The sequence below is a fragment of the Muntiacus reevesi genome, chromosome 1 (assembly GCF_963930625.1).
Source record: "Muntiacus reevesi chromosome 1, mMunRee1.1, whole genome shotgun sequence".
Classification (NCBI taxonomy): domain Eukaryota; kingdom Metazoa; phylum Chordata; class Mammalia; order Artiodactyla; family Cervidae; genus Muntiacus; species Muntiacus reevesi.
The window spans coordinates 130,215,693-130,236,855 of record NC_089249.1 but is presented as its reverse complement, the minus strand read 5'-3'; the positions used below and the strand labels follow the sequence as shown (position 1 = coordinate 130,236,855).

The 21,163-nt window shown below is 39.3% G+C and overlaps 1 protein-coding gene across 1 annotated transcript in view; it reads right to left on the bottom strand.

The window, feature by feature from the left end:
- The window catches only part of ERICH3 (glutamate rich 3), a 114,540-nt gene that overhangs the window by 72,485 nt on the left and 20,892 nt on the right, over positions 1 to 21,163 (bottom strand). Inside the window, exons 2-5 of the mRNA XM_065908058.1 lie at positions 12,480 to 12,573; positions 9,757 to 9,882; positions 5,429 to 5,500; positions 3,710 to 3,838 (exon numbers count right to left, since the gene is read on the bottom strand). Coding sequence (XP_065764130.1) covers positions 3,710 to 3,838; positions 5,429 to 5,500; positions 9,757 to 9,882; positions 12,480 to 12,573 — 421 coding nt within the window. The remainder of the gene's footprint in view (positions 1 to 3,709; positions 3,839 to 5,428; positions 5,501 to 9,756; positions 9,883 to 12,479; positions 12,574 to 21,163) is intronic.

Sequence of the window (21,163 nt, the reverse complement as noted above, 5' to 3'; positions counted from 1 at the left end):
GGACTCTAAAGAATAGTGACCACAAATAGTCAACTCTGGAAAAGTGTTGTACAAATACATAAAAAATGGTGATAGGACTGCTCCCACCACCAAAAATTGAATCTTAGTACTATCTTGACAAGCATGTTATATGTTGCCAAAGCTCTTTTGTTAAGCCAGCACTTACTGAATTCCAACTCTAGTCACTGTGAGGAGACGAAATAGTAATTTGTAACATCTAATGGTAACACAAGGCAATTAGTGTCAAATGAACCACACAAATACTGCCAAAGAGATAAGAATAACAAAATGCCTGCGAACTAACAAATTTAGAACTAAAAGTTATTTGGAATAAGCCAATGAGACAAGTATTAAAAGTGAAAATTTCACAGAAGTAGTTACATTTTATCCAAATGAATGAGCAATAAAGGATAGTGTTAAATAGAAAAGAAGGATGGTAAATTTGGACATCCAAGTAAGAAGAATCAGTTGTGAACCAAACATGGGAAGGAGAGCAAAAGTAATATATCCCAAGATCTGCTTTCCTTTCTTCATGTAATATAACATTTATTAGGGAACATGTGTGCTGTGCTTAGTCATTCAGTCATGTCCAACTCTTTGCTACCCCATGGACTGCAACCTGCTAGGCTCAGCTATCCAGGGGGATTCTCCAGGTAAGAACACTGGAATGGGTTGCCATGCCCTCCTCCAGGGGATCTTCCCAGCCCAGGGATCAATCCCAGGTCTCCCACATTGCAGGCAAATTCTTTACTGACTGAGCCACCAGAGAAGCCCAAGAATACTGGAGTGGGTAGCCTAATCTTTCTCCAGGGGATCTTCCCAACCTAGGAATCAAACTGGGGTCTCCTGAATTTCAGGCAGATTCTTTACCAACTGAGCTACCAAGGGAGCCCATTAGGGAAGATGGCTATAACAAATAAGAACTATATTTCCCAGCATCTCTTCCAATTCCATATAGACGTATGCCTCAGTTTTGGCCAATAAGATTGAGCAGAAGTGATATATGAAACTTCCAGATCATGTTCTTAGAAGGAAAAAAAAAGTCTTCACTTTCCCTTTATCCCCTTCTCTCGGGCTGAAATATCCACATGGTCATATACAGGGATGCCTGGTGTGCTGCAGTCCATGGGGTCATAAAGGGTTGGACATGACTGAGCAACTGAACAACAAAAATATGCCATCGTGGCTTGAGTGGATGAAGACAACACACTAAATATGGCAGATCAGTGACACAAAAGGAGTCTGAGCTTTTTGTGACTGAGAAAGTAGAGATGGCACAGGACCTGAAACTTAAGATGGGGAGCACATCCTCACATTAAAGTTGTTATTTTGGTCTCTGCACACAAACCTAGACAGGAAACCAAGTGGGTTGACTAGAACAACATTTAGTTTAAAGAAATAGGACATAAGCCTCTATGAGTCAAAAGGTGCAAGGTGCAAAACCCACACAAAGAGAAATCAAACTAGATGTTTTCTGAAAAAGGGAATCAGATTATCCAAAAGAATTCTTTTGATCTCTGTGAAAGAAATATGCCTTAAGACTCACTCCTGTCTAAAAATCCAACCGAATACAAAAACACTGAACGCAGGATTTGGAAAGCAGGTTACTATGAACTAAAACATGATTTATTTGCCGTTGTGCTCTAAATGTTACTTCCCCACATTTGCATTCGGTTAGATGAACGTGGCAGTCAAGTGTTTAACTGATTACATGTATCTCTAAAAAACAAATCTGTACCATTCAACTAACAGCTGTGAGCTACAAACTGTTATAGTTCACATCAGAAGCCACCTTAAATTTGCTACACTTTAAACTGTTCATAATGTATTTTCTGGGAATAAATATGGCACTGTAGCTTAACATTTTCAAAACTGTACCAGAATGTGAATTGAAATTGACTACCTGGTGATTACTCAGCATAGCTGAGCCTTTCTAATTCTTCTAAGAAGATCTCTGGGGGTGAATTTTCCAAGCATGTACAAAATTACTTGAATGACTCTCCACAGTTTTAATGGCATGGTGCAGCTAAAAGCTACATGCTATTTTGAAAGTCCAGGTGCAATTAGTGATCAAGTGCAGTAAATATTCCCTGTATGCTTTCCTTATTCACTCAAGAAAGTTAAAAGAGAAAAATGGATGGCAGTATCCCCAAAGGATTATCTTCATCCCAATGGCACCTAGAGGTCAGGATTCAAGTTTAGAGGATATGTAAGCAAGTTAGGAAAACAAAAAAGAAGGACTTGAATTTCTGTAAAATGTGAAGTACAATTCCAAGATCACAATAGGTATCCCTTCCAGGGCAGAAGCACCGCAGGGGGTGATCAAGTGAGGGATCCTGGCTCACCAGATAGAAAGGCTGCTAAAGTGCTGGTGTCAGTGTTTCCTGTAATTTTTAAATTACTTTCTCACTCCTGCCACATTAAGATCTCCTGGATGTATCATAAACTACTTATTGAGGCTGTTCAGCTGGAAAATTGAAAAGAAAGCCTTTCAAGGGCTTTTTCTCCCTAAAACAGGTGGGAAGATAGAAAACGGAACTTGATTATTTCTTTTGTTTCAACCAGGATAAGCTTTTGAGATTCTAGTGAATCTGCTACCCAATGAAAGAATATTTTGTACATATACATTTAAAATGAAGCCTGGAAATATGGTAACAACAAAGGAAAGACAGTTGCTTTTTATAACTTGAGCTGTTCATCGGCAAATGTCAAAACATATTTATGTTTGGAAAATGTCAAAGCTTAACACTATATGTGATGAACCTACTTCAATAATCTGTGAAAGCACTGCAATACTTCTATAAATATTGTGCAACCCAAAAAATGTTCATGCTAACAAGGAAATATATTAGGCCACAAAAAGCAAGAATAAAGATGTCATCAAAGCTATTTGTTGAAAGCTGAAACCATCAACTGCCAGCAAATATTTTGCAAATCTCTTCCTGTATTTATATTGTTTCAGGCTACACCTATTTCTTCCAGCAAATACCACCCCTAGGTTGTAAATGAATTGAACTGGAATGAAATGTAGGGGTGTGTGACTTCTTTAAATAGAATTTTTGTGCCTTTAATTATTTTTCTTTTAGACTATATACATATACTTCTGATAAAAGAAGCTCAGATGTAGTATCTGATTTGTGTTCTGTAGTATATTGAATTTGTGTGCATAAAAAACCTCTACAGATAAGGTAAGAGTAGAGAGAACAGCGAGAACAAAATCCAGAAGTCAGAAAATATAGAACATGTATGGAACAACCAACGGTTCAATTGTGATGCACTACAGTCCATAGGGTCACAAAGAGTCAGACACAACTGAACTGACTTGGCACACTCGCCCATAAGGTGCTAAAGGGTAATGGTGAGGAAAAATACTAAGATAGCTAAATTGATGTCATGTGGTTTGGGGTCTTAAATGTCAGTTGCAAGAGCCTGGATTTCTCTATAGGCGACACAGAGCCAGTGAAGATACTTGGGCATGTAAGTAACAAATATAATCTACACTTCACTAAAACTAATATAGTAGTAACAAAACGGATTTGACAGTGGTGACATTGAATGAAGGTGGGACATTCAGTCGGCAGAGTTGAATGGATATAAGACTATAAGGATGATACAACCACGCACCCAGAGAGCATTCTTTCTGAGAGTTATAAGAAATCATGAATTAACTATTGGCATGGTGCAAGTCAGCATGACTAATGTGACTCACCAGTGTTGCTGGGCTGGAATGCCCTTCATCAACCAGAACACTATGGCCACGGTTAGTCTTGGGGCCAACGGGGGGGCGGGGAGACAGGAGGGGTATGTTATTTTCTATAGTCCATCTTGTGTGCTCTCCCTAGAATAAGAAAGTGATTTAGCAAATCAATGCATAATCAGTCATCTAGGTTACATTAATACCTGCCCGAGAAGAAGTGTTATATGACTAGAGAAGCTCTTTCTCATTCTTTTCAAAAGTACTCCATCCAAGGACCATCCTAATAATGAGGAGATGCTTCCACATCTGTACTAGAGAGTTGGGTATGGTGGTGAAAGGCAAGAAATTGAGTATGCCTTACCTAAAGGAATAGCTGTGCTCATGGTAACGATGCAATGTATCCTTAGTTTTAGCATGATGTTTATTAATTTGCTTGAAGCAAAGCACAATGCTCCTCACTACTCTGATGAGTAGAGACTACCAGAAAGTATTACATTTCTGTCTTAAAAAAATTAAACAACGCCATAAGCAAAAAGGTTATATATGTCATAAGGGGGGCCTAAAACATAAGTCTGTTGCCAAGTACAGCTACAGGTGAAAATTGTGATGAGTAAAAACCGTACAAGAAGGAAATAAGTGTCTATCAGGAATTTCTGCTAATGTTGCAACATGCCTATGTACCTGGTTAGTGTGTCTGGCAATACAGGCAAGAGTGAATACAACACTGTTTCAGAAACCATTTCCTGTAACCATTTTCTCCATCAACACTTCAGCAGATAAATTATAGAATCTATCATTCCTTGACAGAGGACAGTATTGGCAAAGTTGACTTAACCACAAATCTTTCCACACCAACTTTTCTGATCCAGAGAAACTGACTTATTATCTGTTATTCAACAACACTTTTATAACAGGAATATGTTTTGACCAAGATAAAATAGACAGATTTGAGTCTATCAGGCAAGAGGGAAAATTACTGTTTCCTACTGCAAGTTTTTCACAGAAGCTTCAGGAATATTCATCAGTTTGTGAAATGTGTCTTAAGTCCCATATTTGTAGTACTACACTGAAAATGAAGAACAACATGTGGGTTTGAATGACTCAACAAATTGAGTAAAACTGCCAACCTAAACTGAAACCTTTCAAACATGTCTAATTGAATCTCTCATCTCTTGATTTAAATTTATACATCTCCTAAGTTGACTAGGAGAAGAAATATCAAATGCAAAAGTAGAAAACAGAAATTTTTAAATGACTTCACAAAACCTCTAAATCTTACGCTTTTGTTTGCTAATATAGATCTTTCCTACCATATATTTTCAAAGGTCACATTCACATGTAAAAGTACCATTGGATCATTCTTAAAATGCTCCATTTTCCATCACATTGAGAACATCACCATCTATTTTTACCTTCTTATGACAAACAAATCTTTTGGCCTCTATCAAAAATCAATCAAGAAAATACAAAAGCAAAATTTCAAACGAGGACATTTTCAAGTTTTTCTTTGAATTAATTGTGCCTTATACAGTTTCTCTTGTAAAGTAACTCCTATTTTGTCATGATCTTCCAGAATAACAGTGGCCAAGATTCAAGTCTGGTGGAACCATTTGATGTCAGTTATGAGTTACCCCAAAATAAAGTGATCCCAAAGAGCTTCAATAATAGTACCACTGACCTTCAAAATCAAGAAATAATATTATAAAGTAAAATAGTTATGGAACTCCTTACCTTAAATCTCTGAATTCGCTCCTTCCTAGCTAAGGTCTCCAGTTTCTTTTTAATTTCAAGCTGATGGTAACGCTAAGCAAAGATGAAAGAGTGAAGGAAAGCATCATATCAATTATAGTAAAGAATTTTTGAGAGGAAAATAACCCCACTAGCTAACGGTATTCTCAATTACCCCTCTTGTCACTGAGATGGAGAAGAATCATGTGCATAAGTGTGCAAGTGGGAATATAAATTGGTACAACTCTTTGGAAAGTCAATTCCTAACATACATTAGGCAGTTACAAGTGCTTCTACTTGATAACCCATAAATTTCACTTTTAAACTTAGGGGAAAATCTAAATAATAAAAAAAAAATGTTTTATGCACAAAGATGCTGTCTGAAAGTTTTCTTTTTCCTTCAAAGCAAAAATTCAGAAGCATTATAAACTTTAAAGAGAATGGTTTAAGTCTGGGGCAGATCCACATAAACGGGACAGAATGTAATTTTTAAAATAAGGTTCCGAAAGATTTGGCTTTAAAAATGGAAAATGCATGTAATGCTGATAAAAGTAGAATGCTGAACTGCACGATTTTGTTGCTCGAGCTCACATCGTGTGCCTGTCTCAGTGCTGAGAGAGTGCTTCGTGAATATCATCTCTTCTTGAACAATCCCAATTGCTAAGCAGTCTAGTTCTACAAATGAAGGAACTGAGGCAGAGGACCATGAACTTACCCCAGGTCACATATCTAGTCAGTGGTGGAACTGTAATTTGAATCCTAGTCTTGAACTTCCCTGATGTCTCAGCTGGTAAAGAATCTGCCTGCAGTGCTGGAGGCCTGGGTTCAATCCCCTGGAGAAGGGAAAGGCTACCCACTCCAGTATCCTGGCCTGGAGAATTCCATGGACTGTATAGTCCATGGGGTTGCAAAGAGTCGGTACGACTGAGCGACTTTCACTTTCTTTCTGACATTAACTTTCTGGCTTGTCTTTTTATTTTTTTGGAGAAACCATGTTTCTGTCACACCATGACATTTAACCCACACCATGGGTTTATTAATGTCTATATATGAATAGACAAAAGGTAAAAAGGAAATGTGATTATGTTAACAGCAGTTATCTCTGAGAGGAGAAATTATATAGTTATGTTCTTTTTTAATGCTTTATGTTTTCCAAAGTTTTGGTAGTATATTAGTTATATAACTTAAAAATAAATTTCATGTAAAAATAATCAGCTTATAATTCAATTTGAAATCATTCAGACACCTTTGAGAGTGTTTGATATACTGTTGCTTCTAAAAACTGTTTTTTAACTCTTCTTGATCCCCTCCTGCTGCCTTTAAGACCCTGTGGACTCAATCATTCCCTCTATAAGTATCATCAATCGTCTTCTCAAAGCCTTTCTTCTGTCTGTCTTTCCTGTTATCACACCCACTTATCACCAAACTTCATTAGATTCATTATCGACCATTTCCCACCTCCCGTGTATTCTCACCTCACTGCAGTCCCCCTCTCCCACCCTCACGCCTCTCTGTGCCTGTCTAAGTGCTCAGTTACTTCAGTGGTGTCTAACTCTTTGTAATCCTGTGGACTGTGGCCCACCAGGCTCCTCTGTCCATGGGGGTCTCCAGGTAAGAATACTGGAGTGGGTTGCCACGCCTTCCTCCAGATCTTCCAGACCCAGGGATCAAACCAGTGTCTCCTGCATTGCAAGAGGATTCTTCATTCGCTGAGCCACCCGGGAAGCCTCACTCCTTTCTACCATCTCTGAAACCACTTTCACCAAGGCTACCAATGTCTTTGCCCTTGAGATCAAACAGAATTTCCTATTCTCCTCAGTAGTCATCTTACGGAACCATTCTGTAGCTTGTGAGACCCTACTGGCCTCCAGGTCACCACTCTATCAGGTTTTCCCACCAGTTGGAGGTTCTTATCTAGACCATGTGTTGTTCCCAATTTCCTGCAACGCACACACCACCACGCTAGAAACCTCAGATTGGCCAGATGCCTCCCTCCCTCTCCTGGTCCCGGTAGAGTCGGTCTCTCTGCTCTCTCCCCCTCTTCCAGATCCCCATGGACAGCTGCTTCGCCCCAGCACTTCCACTACTGCTGGGAGCCCACACCCTCTGGCAACAGCTTCCTAATTGACCTCCCACCTCCAATCTTTTCCAGCTCATTAATCCATCTTCCACATTTTTAGCAACATCATCTTTCTAAAACAGCTCTGCTCATTAATTTCACTCCCCTGCTGAAAAATGTTTCATCGCCTCATCACCTACGCACCTAACCTCGCTGAGAATTGAAGGCCTCAAGAAACAGGGCTCCAACTTACAAGAGAGTGTCACTTGCTGCCACTCTTTCAGCCAACTCACTGTGCAGTCTGGCCTCAGTGAGCTTTCCTTTCCACCCACAATGTCCCCTCACACCTCTGCAACTTCACACCTGCTTTGCTTAGATCTTTTCATGTCAAGCTGCATTCAGTCTTCCAGGTTCAGTTCAGATGGCAGGACCTCTGTTCAGCTTCTTCCTACTCTCAGAGAGGTAAATCATCATTCCCTGCTTTTCTGGGCTCAGTCTCTTTGTTCCTTTAATCTAGCATGTGATCACTTTCTACAGCATTTTTAAAAAAATTATATCTCGCAGCTATATCACATAACCCCATACTGGTACATGGTAAGCTTGCAATTAATTCTTCTTGCATGAATGAATATATGAATATTAAAACAACATTAGTAAATAGTATTGGCATAAACTAAATGTGAGACAAAGGTGACAATTTTGAAATACTGAATATTTTATTTTAAATTATATCAATATATTGTGTATAATATAAAATTATATTATATATTATACATTAACATTTATCTGAACTATTTATTTCAAACTTTAAGAATACACAAAGACTTTAACAATTGCACATTTAATAGTTATGATGTGTACATTATGTGAAACTTTAGAAAACCAAAGTTCAAGGATCAAGACTAATATAGAACTTGGTCCCTATTGATTAAGTTTGAAATTATGTATAGGCTAATTTTACACTGTACTATTTTTTCAACATCAGTTGCAGAATTCCAACTAATACTTTTACAAGGAAGTAAATTTGAGAGCCTTAAACAATGATTCTATAAAATTCATGCACATGATATAAGTCACAAAGTGTTAGTTGCTCAGTCATGTCTGACTCTGTGCAACCCCATGGACTGTAGCCTGCCAGGCTCCTCTGTCCATGTAATTCTCTAGGCAATAATACTGGAGTGGGTATCCATTCCTTTTGCCAGGGGATCTTCCTGACCCAGGGTTTGAACCCTGGTCTCCTACATTGCAGGCAGATTCTTTACTGCCTGAGCCACCAGGGAAGCCCATAAATCACAAAAAGAATTCCTAAATGAACAAATCATATACATCTGAAGTGAGGATAACACTTGCTCACTTTAGTAGCAGCATAGTAACAAATATTTTCAGTGACACTACACCCACTCCAATATTCTTGCCTAGAAAATCCCATGGATGGAGGAGCCTGGCGGGCTACAGTCCATGGGGTCACAAAGAGTCAGACACGACTGAGCAACTTCACTTCACTGCACACTTAGTATTGGTTTACTCTTGACTCTACAGTTATTCATAATTGTATAGTGCACCCACAGGTCGATGGTTTCATGAGCCAAGTTTTCTCACTTACTGCTACTTGGTCAAGCAGAGAAGTGACACGCTTTTTCACAGACATTAAAACGATGTTGATGCTTGAAACTACAAGTTCCATGGAGCAAGGCTAAAATGATTTATCAAGTTAGCTAGATACCTTCTAAAAATGCCATGTCAGATTGGAAAAAAATGTTGTTGATGCTTGGGTTGTGAATCTATGCTGACCAATGTAGCCTAAAGTAGGAGGGACAACAGATGTTCCAATGCCTGTTCCTTGAAATTTAGCATACGGCTGAGCTTTGGAGCCTTCAAAGAATAACAAATCTGAAATAATTCATGGCAGTGGAATTACTGATATTTAAACAGATGTCACTTTTTTTTAGCAAATAGAAATTGAGGTACAGATGGTGAGGACTGGTATGTTTTGAAGTAGCCATTATGGACTAAAAATCTACATTTGTTAAATTAAACATCACAAATTCTACAATGATGTCCATATTTTTCCCTAACTGAAATGAAGGAACGCTTACTTTGGTGTCTTGCCTCCTCTCACTACCTAGAGAGATATACAGTATTTCTCAGGTCACCCTGTTTCATTCATTTTTAACAAAATACAGGAAGAATTTCCCCCTGCTTCTGGGTACAGAAAGTATTAATTCTCTTACTAGAAAGTATCAGTTGTGAAGAAAATAGTTAATATTTGTACCTCCATGTCAAGAACCTTATGGAAAATAGCCTGGGCTAAGCACTCCCGGATATATTTTTGGTGATCCTTCTTCATGATATTTAGTTTGTACTCCTTTTCAGAAAGTATTCTTCCATTTCTTGTGATCTGTCATGAATAAATAAAACATACATAGAAACATAAAGCAGAAAAAGAGATGGACAGTCAGTCAATCAGAAAGAGAAATAGGCAGCATCCTTAAAGCCTACAGAGTATGGTACTATGGTTGATAAACTTTCACTTTTAATGAATGTTTCATAAGGGGAAAAAAAGCAAAAGGCAGTCTCATAAACTCATCATTGGGAAAACACATACAGGTGGTGCACTTGATGTTTAAAACAAGGTTTTCATTAGCGTAACAATTTTCCCTTGATAGAACCCAGGTGTTCTTTTCATTTCTTTTTTTGAACACATTGGGGAAGAAGGGGTGGGGTGCTACCTTGAAACAACGAATAGGAGCAGTGATCACAGGCTGATGATCTCACAGGAAATGCTTTGAAGGACAAAACATGTAAGCTACAGAGGATCTCATCAATTTGTTTTTAAAATAATTGGTTTCATTACTTTGTTTTCACACTGCTTTTCTTCTTCTACTCTCTAGCCCAGAATGTAATGCAATTTGCTGTGATTCAGATATTTTCAGATTATACAGTACTACAGAAACAAAGTATTCCAGGCAGGTTTCAAGAGACATCATTGCAAGTCCCAGGAGTGATAGTTTCTGATTTTTATTTACTTGCTTTTCTTTTCTTTTATTCCTTCCTATGTCCTATGGGCGTATTTGTTCTATTTTTAATATCTTCCCTAAACTGAGGATCTTAAACTTCCTAGAATGTTCATCTTTCTTTTCCCTTATTTAAACACTGCTCTTCTCTTCACATCTAATTCAAGTCCACATATTTCTTAACTGATAACTGGGTTTTTAGCACTGTTGTTGCAACATATTGGAGTATTGAGATCAACTAGAATTGTGCTACAAGTGATTGGTTATTGATCATCATTTTCATGAATGTATTTTCTAATGGAAGAAAGGGGTGTGGCTATAGAAAGTGTGCTTGGAATTGTGAATAAATCAGTTATAGACCTTGAAATGTGTTGTTCATGGAATACCATGTCCTGTTTATCCAATCAGGAAAAATTGTTGAGAACTTCCTGTACTGCCCCTCCCCCAGCAATTAACATTGTTATTTCTCCCCGATTAGACTGGAAACTCCTATAGGGCAGTTCTTAAACTTGAGATGAAGAATCACCTGGAAGACAAGCTGAGAAAGACTGATGGGCCCTCCTCCAGTTTCTGACTTAACAGATCTGGGGTGTTGTTGTTTTGTGGCTAAGTTGTGTCTGACCCTTTGTGACCCCATGGACTGTGGCCCACCAGCGTCCTCTGTCCATGGGATTTCCCAGGCAAGAATACTGAAGTGGGTTGCCATTTCCTTCTCCAGGGGACCTTCCCTGATCAAACCTGCATATCCTGCATTAGCAGGTGGATCTTTTACCACCTGAGCCATCAGGGAAGCAGATCTGGAGTGGTGCTCTAACAAGTTCCCAGATGCTGCTGAACACTCCCGATTCAGGGACTGTATTTGCACGACTGCTCTAGAGAAAGGGCTATGTCTTTGCTGTTTGAGTTTCCATGTATATAATTGGTATTCAATAAGTGCTTGTTAATGATGTTGATAAGAAATACAAAGTCCTTCCCATTTCATGGGAAGCTCACGAACTGTTATTCAAAGAAGCAGTGTTAATAGTAACCACAGTAATTACAGCAACCATTTCTTCTACGTCTCTGATTGATTGTCACAAATCTGAGTGCTGGGTATCATTATCTTCATTATCTTTCTTCAACTGAACACTTTGGAGCTGAGAAACTTAAGTGGTTTGCTGAAGATTTTGTCTTGTAAATGGCAGAGCCAGGTTTCAACCAGGTCTATCTGATAACAAAGCCCCAGGAGACAAGAAGCAAACTCTCTGAGATCTACCCAGACAGAGTGCCAAGCACATAAACAACAATTAGAAATGGGATGCATATCCTTTCAACACCATGGCAACAAGAGTTAAGGAAACTCACTGTGTTTTAAGAAAGTAAACAGCTAAAATCGTTAGTCACACTTTCTATAACCACACCCCTTACTTTGAATGGAAAACTATAGTATTTTTTAAAGATTTTCAAATTATAGACATTTAGAGAAGTGGAAATTTTCTGGAAATAATAGTTTTGGAGCTAATGAAAGACACTAATGTATCAATAAACTGTCACATGAAATGAAAGAGTTTTTAAAAATTTAGAGGAAAATTTTAAACTGCTCATGTCTTCCACATCATATCCTGTGATTATTAAAAACAATATTTTTTTCCTGAAGACAGTAAAGACTTCTCTATCCTAACTACCTAATAGTTCCCGGTTTATACAATATGTTCAATAAATGTGTGCTGAATAAATGAATAAACAAATGAAATATGTTGTTAGAAACTTACAGGGATTTTCCTTAATAATTTAAAAGTTGCCTTAGCAGCCATCCTGACCTCTTATCTTTTGAAACACAGACTCAAATAGATAAATCAGAACTTTGGAAAGGAAGTAATTGTTCTAAAATGAGGGAAGGGAAAAGATGTCATTGTTAAGCTCAAAGAGGAAACTAGAAAAGATAGGGAAATACTGGACTTAATGAAACAAGAAGGCAGGTAGAAATAAAACCAAATCTTACCAGCCCTGATCTTAAGAGATGACGCCTTATCCTTGTATTGTTAAAATATCCAGCCAGATGTTTATCCGTGAGACTATTATACGCAGCAAGTAATCTGGAACAAAAAAATGAAACCATTAAGGTTTTATGAAGTGTTACTTGATAACCAAGGAATTCTTGACTCTCATCCCCAAACTGTGCATTATCTTTCATTCATCCAGCCAGCCAGCCATTTGTGTATGTGTTTAATAAACAGGTTATTAAGCACCTACTGGGGCTTCCCTGGTGGCTCAGATGGCAAAGAATCAGCCAGCAATTTGGAAGACCTGGGTTCAATTCTCAGGTTGGGAAGATCCCCTGGAGGAGGATATGAAAACCCACTCAAGTTGGAGAAGACTCTTGAGAGTCCCTTGGATAGCAAGGAGATCAAACCAGTCCATCCTAAAGGAAATCATCCTGAACATTCACTGAAAGGACTGATGCTGAAACTGAAGCTCTAATACTTTGGCCACCTGATGCAAAGAGCCAACTCATTAGAAAAGACCCTGATGCTGTGAAAGATTGAAGGCAGGAGGAGAAGGGGATGACAGAGGATGATTGAAGGCAGGAGGAGAAGGGGATGACAGAAAATGAGATGGCTGGATGGCATCACCAACTCAATGGACATGAGTTTGAGCAAGCTCTGGGAGATGGCGATGCACAGGGAAGCCTGGTGTGCTGTAGTCCATGGGGTCGCAAAAAGTCGGACACGACTGAATGACTGAACAACAGTAAGCACCTACTGTTTTCTAGGTTTGAAGATAAGCACTGGGAGACAGTTTGATGCCATTTTATCCCACAGACAAGTATGGAAATCAGATGTGAACTATTAAATTGGTTGTGAAAAATCCAATAGCAGAAAAATACAAAAAACCATGGGGACACAGAGAAGGAGATAAGCAACTCCTCTTGTCAAGAAAGTCTTCTTAGAACTTCCACAGTGGTCCAGTGGTGAGGAGTCTGCCTGCCAGTGGGCCTGATCCCTGGTCCACAAGGATCCACATGCCACCAAGCAACTAAGACCTTCCTTAAGAGGCTTGTCTTGGGTGGTTGCAAAATGAGTATCCCTCCACACCTACCCATCAGAATCTTAAAAGCTTATATAGTAGCCTTAACTGGATTCAGTCATGTACAGGGTCCCAGTGGTCTCAACAACACATTGCTCTCTCAAGTCTGGGGCATACATTCCATGAATGGGGGGTGGGGGATGAGGAGCTTCTGATTACCCAGGTCCAGCCTCGGATTACCACCAGGTCCATGAGGTGGTCACATGCTTTCAATAACCTCATTCAATACCTCTGCTAGACTTGAAGACCAGGATGGCACATTATTTTCGGTATCCTTACTGATGCTCTTTATTATGTATCTAAATAATGATGCGTTCAACACATGAAGATACAATTTTCTTTGTGACACATTCTTATTGGTATAAGTTTCTAATTAGCTTAAGTTCAGCAATTTAGAAGTGTTAACTTCCACATATATAGCTAGACAATTTCATTAATTCCATATCCAGAACCAAAAAAAAAAAAGAGAGACAGAGAAATTCATAGAATTACAGTTGATTTTTAAGGTTTTTCACTTAAAAGAGGACAAACTGGTTCCCTAGTCACACGCTACACCTTGGTCACCTGCCCTGAAAAATGCATGCCCTATTACCTGCCACAAAGATTAATAATCTATATGTTTAATGAACAACTGATCCTTAACTCAAACTTATTCTGAGACCAGAGCAGGGATGCATATTATAGAATGAAGTAAATGTCATTAGCAACAATTTTATTTAGCTATTTGCACTGCCTTGATTACATGGAGATGGTATTGGTGACCTTTTCCTGTCTCTTTTCTCCTTAATGCCCACCTCAGGAAAGTTCCATGCTGTTGAATAGTATGGAAAGTTTAATTTTGTCCACAAAAGAGAGTGAAAAGCATTTACAAAGCTCAGAAGCCACGGTGCCACACGAGAGTTGCAGATGCATGAACAACTGCGGAAACCATTATTTCACTGAGTTTACGTAAAAAGCCAACCGGAGGGCTTCGGTAATGCACACACAAAACCAGCCCTGGGTAACGCTTTGAAACCATCTTTTAAATGAACTGTCTTGGTGTCCTATAGTTCATCAAAGGTTTCCTGTCTCCAAAAGGTCAACGTTGTATCCCTTACCCTTTCTGAATCTCAGAATACCTTTTCAGCAACTCATTTCAGAAAGGTGAGCAGGTGTCTCTCAGTCCTAACAATCATGATTCCACAGTTCACAGATTCTTAAGATAAATCATTAGACTGATATCATATATAGCCTTTTGTCTGTTTTTCAGGCTCACATTTTTAAAAATCAATAGTTTTGGAATAACTGTGAATGCTAAAACCCTGATTAAACGTAGTAGGGTCAAAATGTTAAGATAATGTGAACCTCAACTTCCCTATTGACAGTAAAATATCCTATTCTTTTCATTTAGACTTTGAAACATTTTAATATTAAGGTCTTAATAAGAAAGCTTGGCCAGCTTTGGCACCATCTCATTCTAATTCTGCTCTCTCAGGCTCCTATTGAATGAGTATGTGTCTGTGAGGCCCCTCCAATCTTACTGAGAAGTGGGATAGATCTAGGCAAGCTGAAATCTTTGCACACATCAGTTTTCTCACCTTCTACTGTTTAGCAAAGATTGAGGGCCCCTGATTAGAATGCCATGTGTAAAGCATCTCTTTCCATGACTGTGAATAATAACCAGCTGGGTCCCCCCAGGCTCAGTCATTTCTTTTTCAGACAATGCCTTAATTTTTTTAACTGAAATTTTAGATAAATGAATTGTTTGCTAACAAGAAACTATACTAAATTATATACAGATTTAGTAAAATGGTTGTTATGGATTGAATGTAGGTTTTCCCCCAAAATTCATAGGTTGAAGAATCCCCTGGCATTTCCAGTGGTTAGGACTCTGAGATTCCACTTGCAGGGAGCATTGGTTTGATCCCTGGTCAGGGATCTAGGATCCCACAAGCCCAATGGTGCAGCCGAAAAAAAAAGAAAAAAAATCACAGGTTGAAACCCTATTCCCGCATGTGATGGTATTGGGGGGGGGAGGGCCTTTGGGAGGTGGCTAGGTCACGAGGGTGGAGCTCTTATGAATGAAATTAACACCCTATAAAAGAGATCCCAGAGAGCTCCTGTGTCCCTTCCACCATGTGGGGACACAGCAAAATGGCCATCCACGAGCCAGGAAGCGAGTTTTCACCAGACACTAAATCTGCTAGTGCCTTGATCTTGAATTTACCAACCTCCAGAATTGCAAGAAACAAATTTTCTGAGGTTTATACTGTCATAATGCCAGTTTATGGTATTCTGTACAACAGACTGAACAGAGACAGCAAATAATGCAAACATTTCCACAGTCAACATGTAAATGTCACCCTCATTGTGACCATCAAGCCCTCTTCACAGGGCGAGGGTAGCAATCCCATGGCTCAGTCACAGCCATGGTCTGTCTCATCCTTTCCACTCTCTTTCTCTTCACAGGTCTTGATATGATTTGCAGCTTCCTTTTGCATGTATTCAATTATAAGATTTACAATTACAGCCACACTTAGATTTAGTAGAGCTCTTTTGATCTTTCTGCCTTTGTTCTCTCCACTCACTGCCACTGTTTCTCCCCCCACCCCCAACACACACACACACACTGTTTCCTTGCACCCAGCACAACCCTGGACCAGATGGGGTCACCTCGCCTGGGTTGGGATTGTGCTGCATCTTGAACATTCCATTCTTTTGTAAGTTACTATCGGCATCCATCCAAGCTGGACTTCCTGGTCACCCACATCAGCCCTGTGATCCTCTCCTGCTCCTATCCATAAGACCAACAGCTGTATTGGTCACATCACTCACACGCCATGCTGTTTACACAAAGGCCCATAGCTAACTGGCTGAACCAACTTGTTGGCTTCTTTACATGATGGACAGGACTCTTTACCCAGCCCCAGTACACTGGGTGGGGAACGACCCACTTTCTGGCTCAATGCACTGGGAAAGCTGTCCCCCAGGAAACAAAGCAACTCTACGATGGTTCCGGTTTCCCCGCTTCAGTCTGCACCTCCCCATTTCTGCAGAGCCTGAGTATTAAGGAGCAGCTGCTGAGTCACAGGGGGAGCGGCCTTCCCAGCTGCAGCCTTTCAACATTTGACCCTTCAACCCCTAACTCCTGCCTCCCACCATGTAGATGATATAATCAGGGCTCTGAACTAAAAAGGTCAGCTCTTATCAATCCCTTCATCTGTCCCTTAGAGAGTCTATCCCACAGAAACCCAGACTAAAAGGAAAGGCACTATATATAATATGCATCACAGACTATTTACTGAGTACTGGCTATTTTCAGGGCATTCTGTATAGCCCCAGGGACCCAGAGATGGCACAGACAATGTACTCATGGAGCTCCAATGGGGGGGCTATGTGTGTTTGTGTGTGTGTGTGTGCACGCACGCTTGATTTCTTCCCGTGTCATGGCCTAATTCTTTCACAAATCGTTACTGAGTGTCCCATGTCAGACACCATGCCCTCAGCTGGGGAAGGAGTGTGGAGTCTCTGTCCCATTCTGCAGATTACACTTTCACATACATGGTCCCACTTGTCTGCTTCCAGGCCTCTGGAATGTGAACAGTATCTGTTACAGCTCTTCCATCTTCCTAAAATGGAAAAGCTCCAAAACAAGATTATTGCTTAAGGTAAGTCAGTCCAAAGAAAACACAATGAGAGTCAGGTATCCTGGACCACACTGACAGAGGAATCTCTTGAATCCCAACACCCACTCCCAGCATGCCAGTCCCCACACTGTCTGCTTCTGTAGAGGGAGGATGTAGCGAGGGAGAGGGATGCAGTGGTAAAGACTCCAGCTTCAGTCCAATCTGGTTTTACCATTACTGGCTCCACAACTGGGAGCGTTTGACTTCACCTCCCCAATGCCTTGATGATCCTGCCTTCCACAAAACACTCAAATAGTCACACAATCCAGTCAAGTTCTTCGCTACTTTATAACAAGGATCACCTTTCCTTCAGTTTCCAATAACATAGTGCTCATTTCTGTCTGAGACTCCATCAGAATGGCCATTACCATCCGCATTTCTACCAGTGTTCTGTACTGTGCTGCACTGTGTAGGAAGACGGATGCTTCCTCTCCTGCTCCTTTTTCTTTGAGTCCTCATGAGAATCACCCTTAAAAGCCCCTTCAGGAGAAAATATTTTCACACCATATATATCTGATAAGGGGTTATTAACAAAATTATATCAAGAATTCATATAACTCAATAGCAAAAGCAAACTAAAAAACAAAAGCACAGCTAATCAGATTAGAAAATGGGAAAAACACCTGACTAGATACTTTTCCAAGGACTTATAAATGGTCAACAGGAACATGAAAAGGTGCTCAGCATCATTAGCCACCTGGGAAATGCAAATCAAAAACACACTGAAATATTATCTCACACCTGTTAAAATGATTATTATCAAAAAGACAAGAGATAACATGTTTTGCCAAGGATGTGGAGCAAAGGAAATCTGTGTGTGCTGTTGGGGGGAATTTAAATTGGTGTGGCCATTGTAGAAAACAGTATGGAGGTTTCTCAAAATATTATAAAATAGAACTCCCATATGATCCAGCATCCCATACTTGGGTACATATATAAAGGAAATAAAATCACTATCTCAAAAAGGTATCTGTACCTCCATGTTCATTTGGAGCATTATTCATAATAATTAAGACATGGAAACAACTTAAGCATCCATCAATAGAAAACAGGATAAAGAAAATGTAATACACACACACACACTTGAATATTATTCAACCATAAAAAAAAATGAGAAAATTCTGTCATTTATGACACAAATGGACCTTGAAGATAGTCAAGTGAAGTAAGCCAGAATGTGAAAAAGAAACACTGTATGATCTCACTTACATATGGACTCTAAAAAATCCAAATGTAGAAACACAATAGAATGGTGACTGCCAGGGGCTCAGGGGTAGGAGAAATGGAAGAGACTGATTAAAGGGTACAAACTTCTGATTATAAGGTGAGTAAGTTCTGGAAATCTAACACACAGCAAGGTTATGCACAAAATCCTTCAAGCTAGGCTTCACCAGCACATTAACCAAGAACTTCCAGATGTACAAGCTGGGTTTCAAAGAGGCAGAGAAACCAGAGATCAAATTGCCAACATTTGCTGGATCATGAAGAAAGCATGGGAGTTCCAGAAAAACATTTACTTCTGCTTCATTGACTATGCTAAAGTCTTCTGACTGTATGGATCACAAAAAACTGTGGAAAATTCTTAAAGAGATGGGAATATCAGATCATCTTACCTGTCTCTTGAGAAACCTGTATGTGTTCCAAGATACAACAGTTAGAACTGGACATGAAACAACTGGTTCAAAATTGGGAAAGGAGTATAACAATATTGTCACCCTGCTTATTTAATTTATATGCAGAGTACATCATGCAAAATGCTGGGCTGGATGATGTATAAGCTGGAATCAAGATTGTCAGGAGTATTTACACAACAGAAATGGGCAAACACTACAAGTCAAGTCTCTTTGTGAAAAGCCAGTTTATCAGCACACCACTGACTAAATTTAAAAATAAGTAGCAAGACATATAACATGGGATAAATAAAATGATTCATTATATGAGCCAACATATAGAAATATGTTTTATATACTTTTAATCCAGAAATTCATCTTTTGTATTTAATATTTGACCAAATGGCCTCATATTCCTATTCAACTTTCTCTTATCCCTAACAACAACAACAAAAAAAACATAAGGACTCCAACAAATACACTGACATGTTTCAGCAGCATTTCAATCAGGAAATTTTATGCAAGATGTCTCTTTACATTGCCACAAATGGAAAGATTCAACTCATCTACCAATCTGGAAAAACTGATTACACCATTGTATGCTCAACAGAATCAAGTGAGACTTAGGTGAATGAGCACAGTTTTATTACCAAGGATGAGAAGCCTAATCAAGAGGTGCTTTGCATTTCAGAGGTCACTAAATCTGCAATGTGTAGAGTCTGATGGTGTCCAAGGGGGGCCTATATCAAATCTCCACTGCCAAGGCAGGCTTTCAGCCAGATAAAATGTTTCCTCAATTCACATACCAAGTGCTTGTACTGGGAAAGCAAGTTAAACAAACCACAGGATATTATGGCTTGATTGCCTTCACGTTACAGTTCATGAAGAATGGAGCACAGCACACCAACCCAAATGTCTCTCTTTCTGTCCACCAGAAAAAAATTTGCAAGAATCCACTGAACTCCCAATCCATGAAGAAACTCATCACACTCAAGCCAGTCAACCAAATCAAAGATTTTGAATCGCAGTAAGAGTCTTAGCAAAGAAGTTAATAATATCTAGATGGAAACAACTTCCCCAAATAAAATATTTGAAAGAAGTACTAATAACTGGAGAAAGCTTTCTATCATTAAAAATTGCAAGTTTGTTATTTAAGAGTAGGAAACTTAAGAAATAGGTGATCTGACACCTTAAATCTTAAGAGGTGCAATGATTTTCCTGCAATTACTTAAGGCAAATACATCTATAACACTTCCTGCCCAAAGTAAATTTAATGAGAGTAAAAAAAAAAAAAAAAAGGATAAGATTTTGAGCCAGAAGGCTTGAGGTCAAATAATAACTCTACCCCTTTAAAGATGTCTGGCCCTGGAGAATTCAATCTTCTTCCCTTTACAATTATTGTCACCATGAAGTAAAATGCTGTGACTGCTTCCTGAAGTGGATGATCTATGCTTATGGGTCTGGAAACAGATTTACATGGAGCCCTTCCCAGGTGGGGCTAGTGGTAAAGAACCCACCTGCCAATGCGGAAGACATAAGAGACACGGGCTTGAACCCCGGGTCAGGAAGATCCTCTGGAGGAGCGCATGGCATCCCACTCCAGTATTTCTTGCCTGGAAAATCCCATGGACAGGGGAGCCTGACAGACGATAGTCCATAGGGTTGCAAAGAGTCAGACATGGCTGAAGTGACTTCAGCCAAGTAATACAGCATATTACATCACTGGATTACAGAAATTCATATGTGAAAAGGTCTGGTCAACTCCCGCATTTTATATTCAGGAAACTGAGGTTCTAAAAGTAGGCATGATTCATTAGTACACTCAGATCCAAGTCCTCACAAAGAAAATGCAGAATGTCGCAGGAGTGCCCACAAAATTGTTCCTATCTCTTTCCTAGGGTCTTTGTCTTGCCTTCCACCAGAATTTCTTTCATTCATGTTTAATCACTCCATTTAGATTCTTACAAGATTCTTCCCTGTACACTTCTCATCTGTTGTAGTAGGGAGCCAGGTCCACTGTAAATATCCATCCAAAACTGGCTGAATGAATGGTAAATCAGTTAATAGAAATCAAATATATTGGTCCAATTCCTCAATGTATAACCTTTAAAAAAAAAAATCGTGTGGAAGAATCATAACATTTCTTCTGCCTCAGGATAAGAATTGAAAACAATCTACAACAAAAGAGACTGAAGAGTATGTTTTACATATTTGGACTTCTTTTAATGCAGAATGCTCAGTGTGGATGAGCACACATAACTGACAGTGTTAGTGTTGTTGTTTTGGTTTTGTCAAATAAGTGCCTTTGTGGTGTGCTTCAAAGT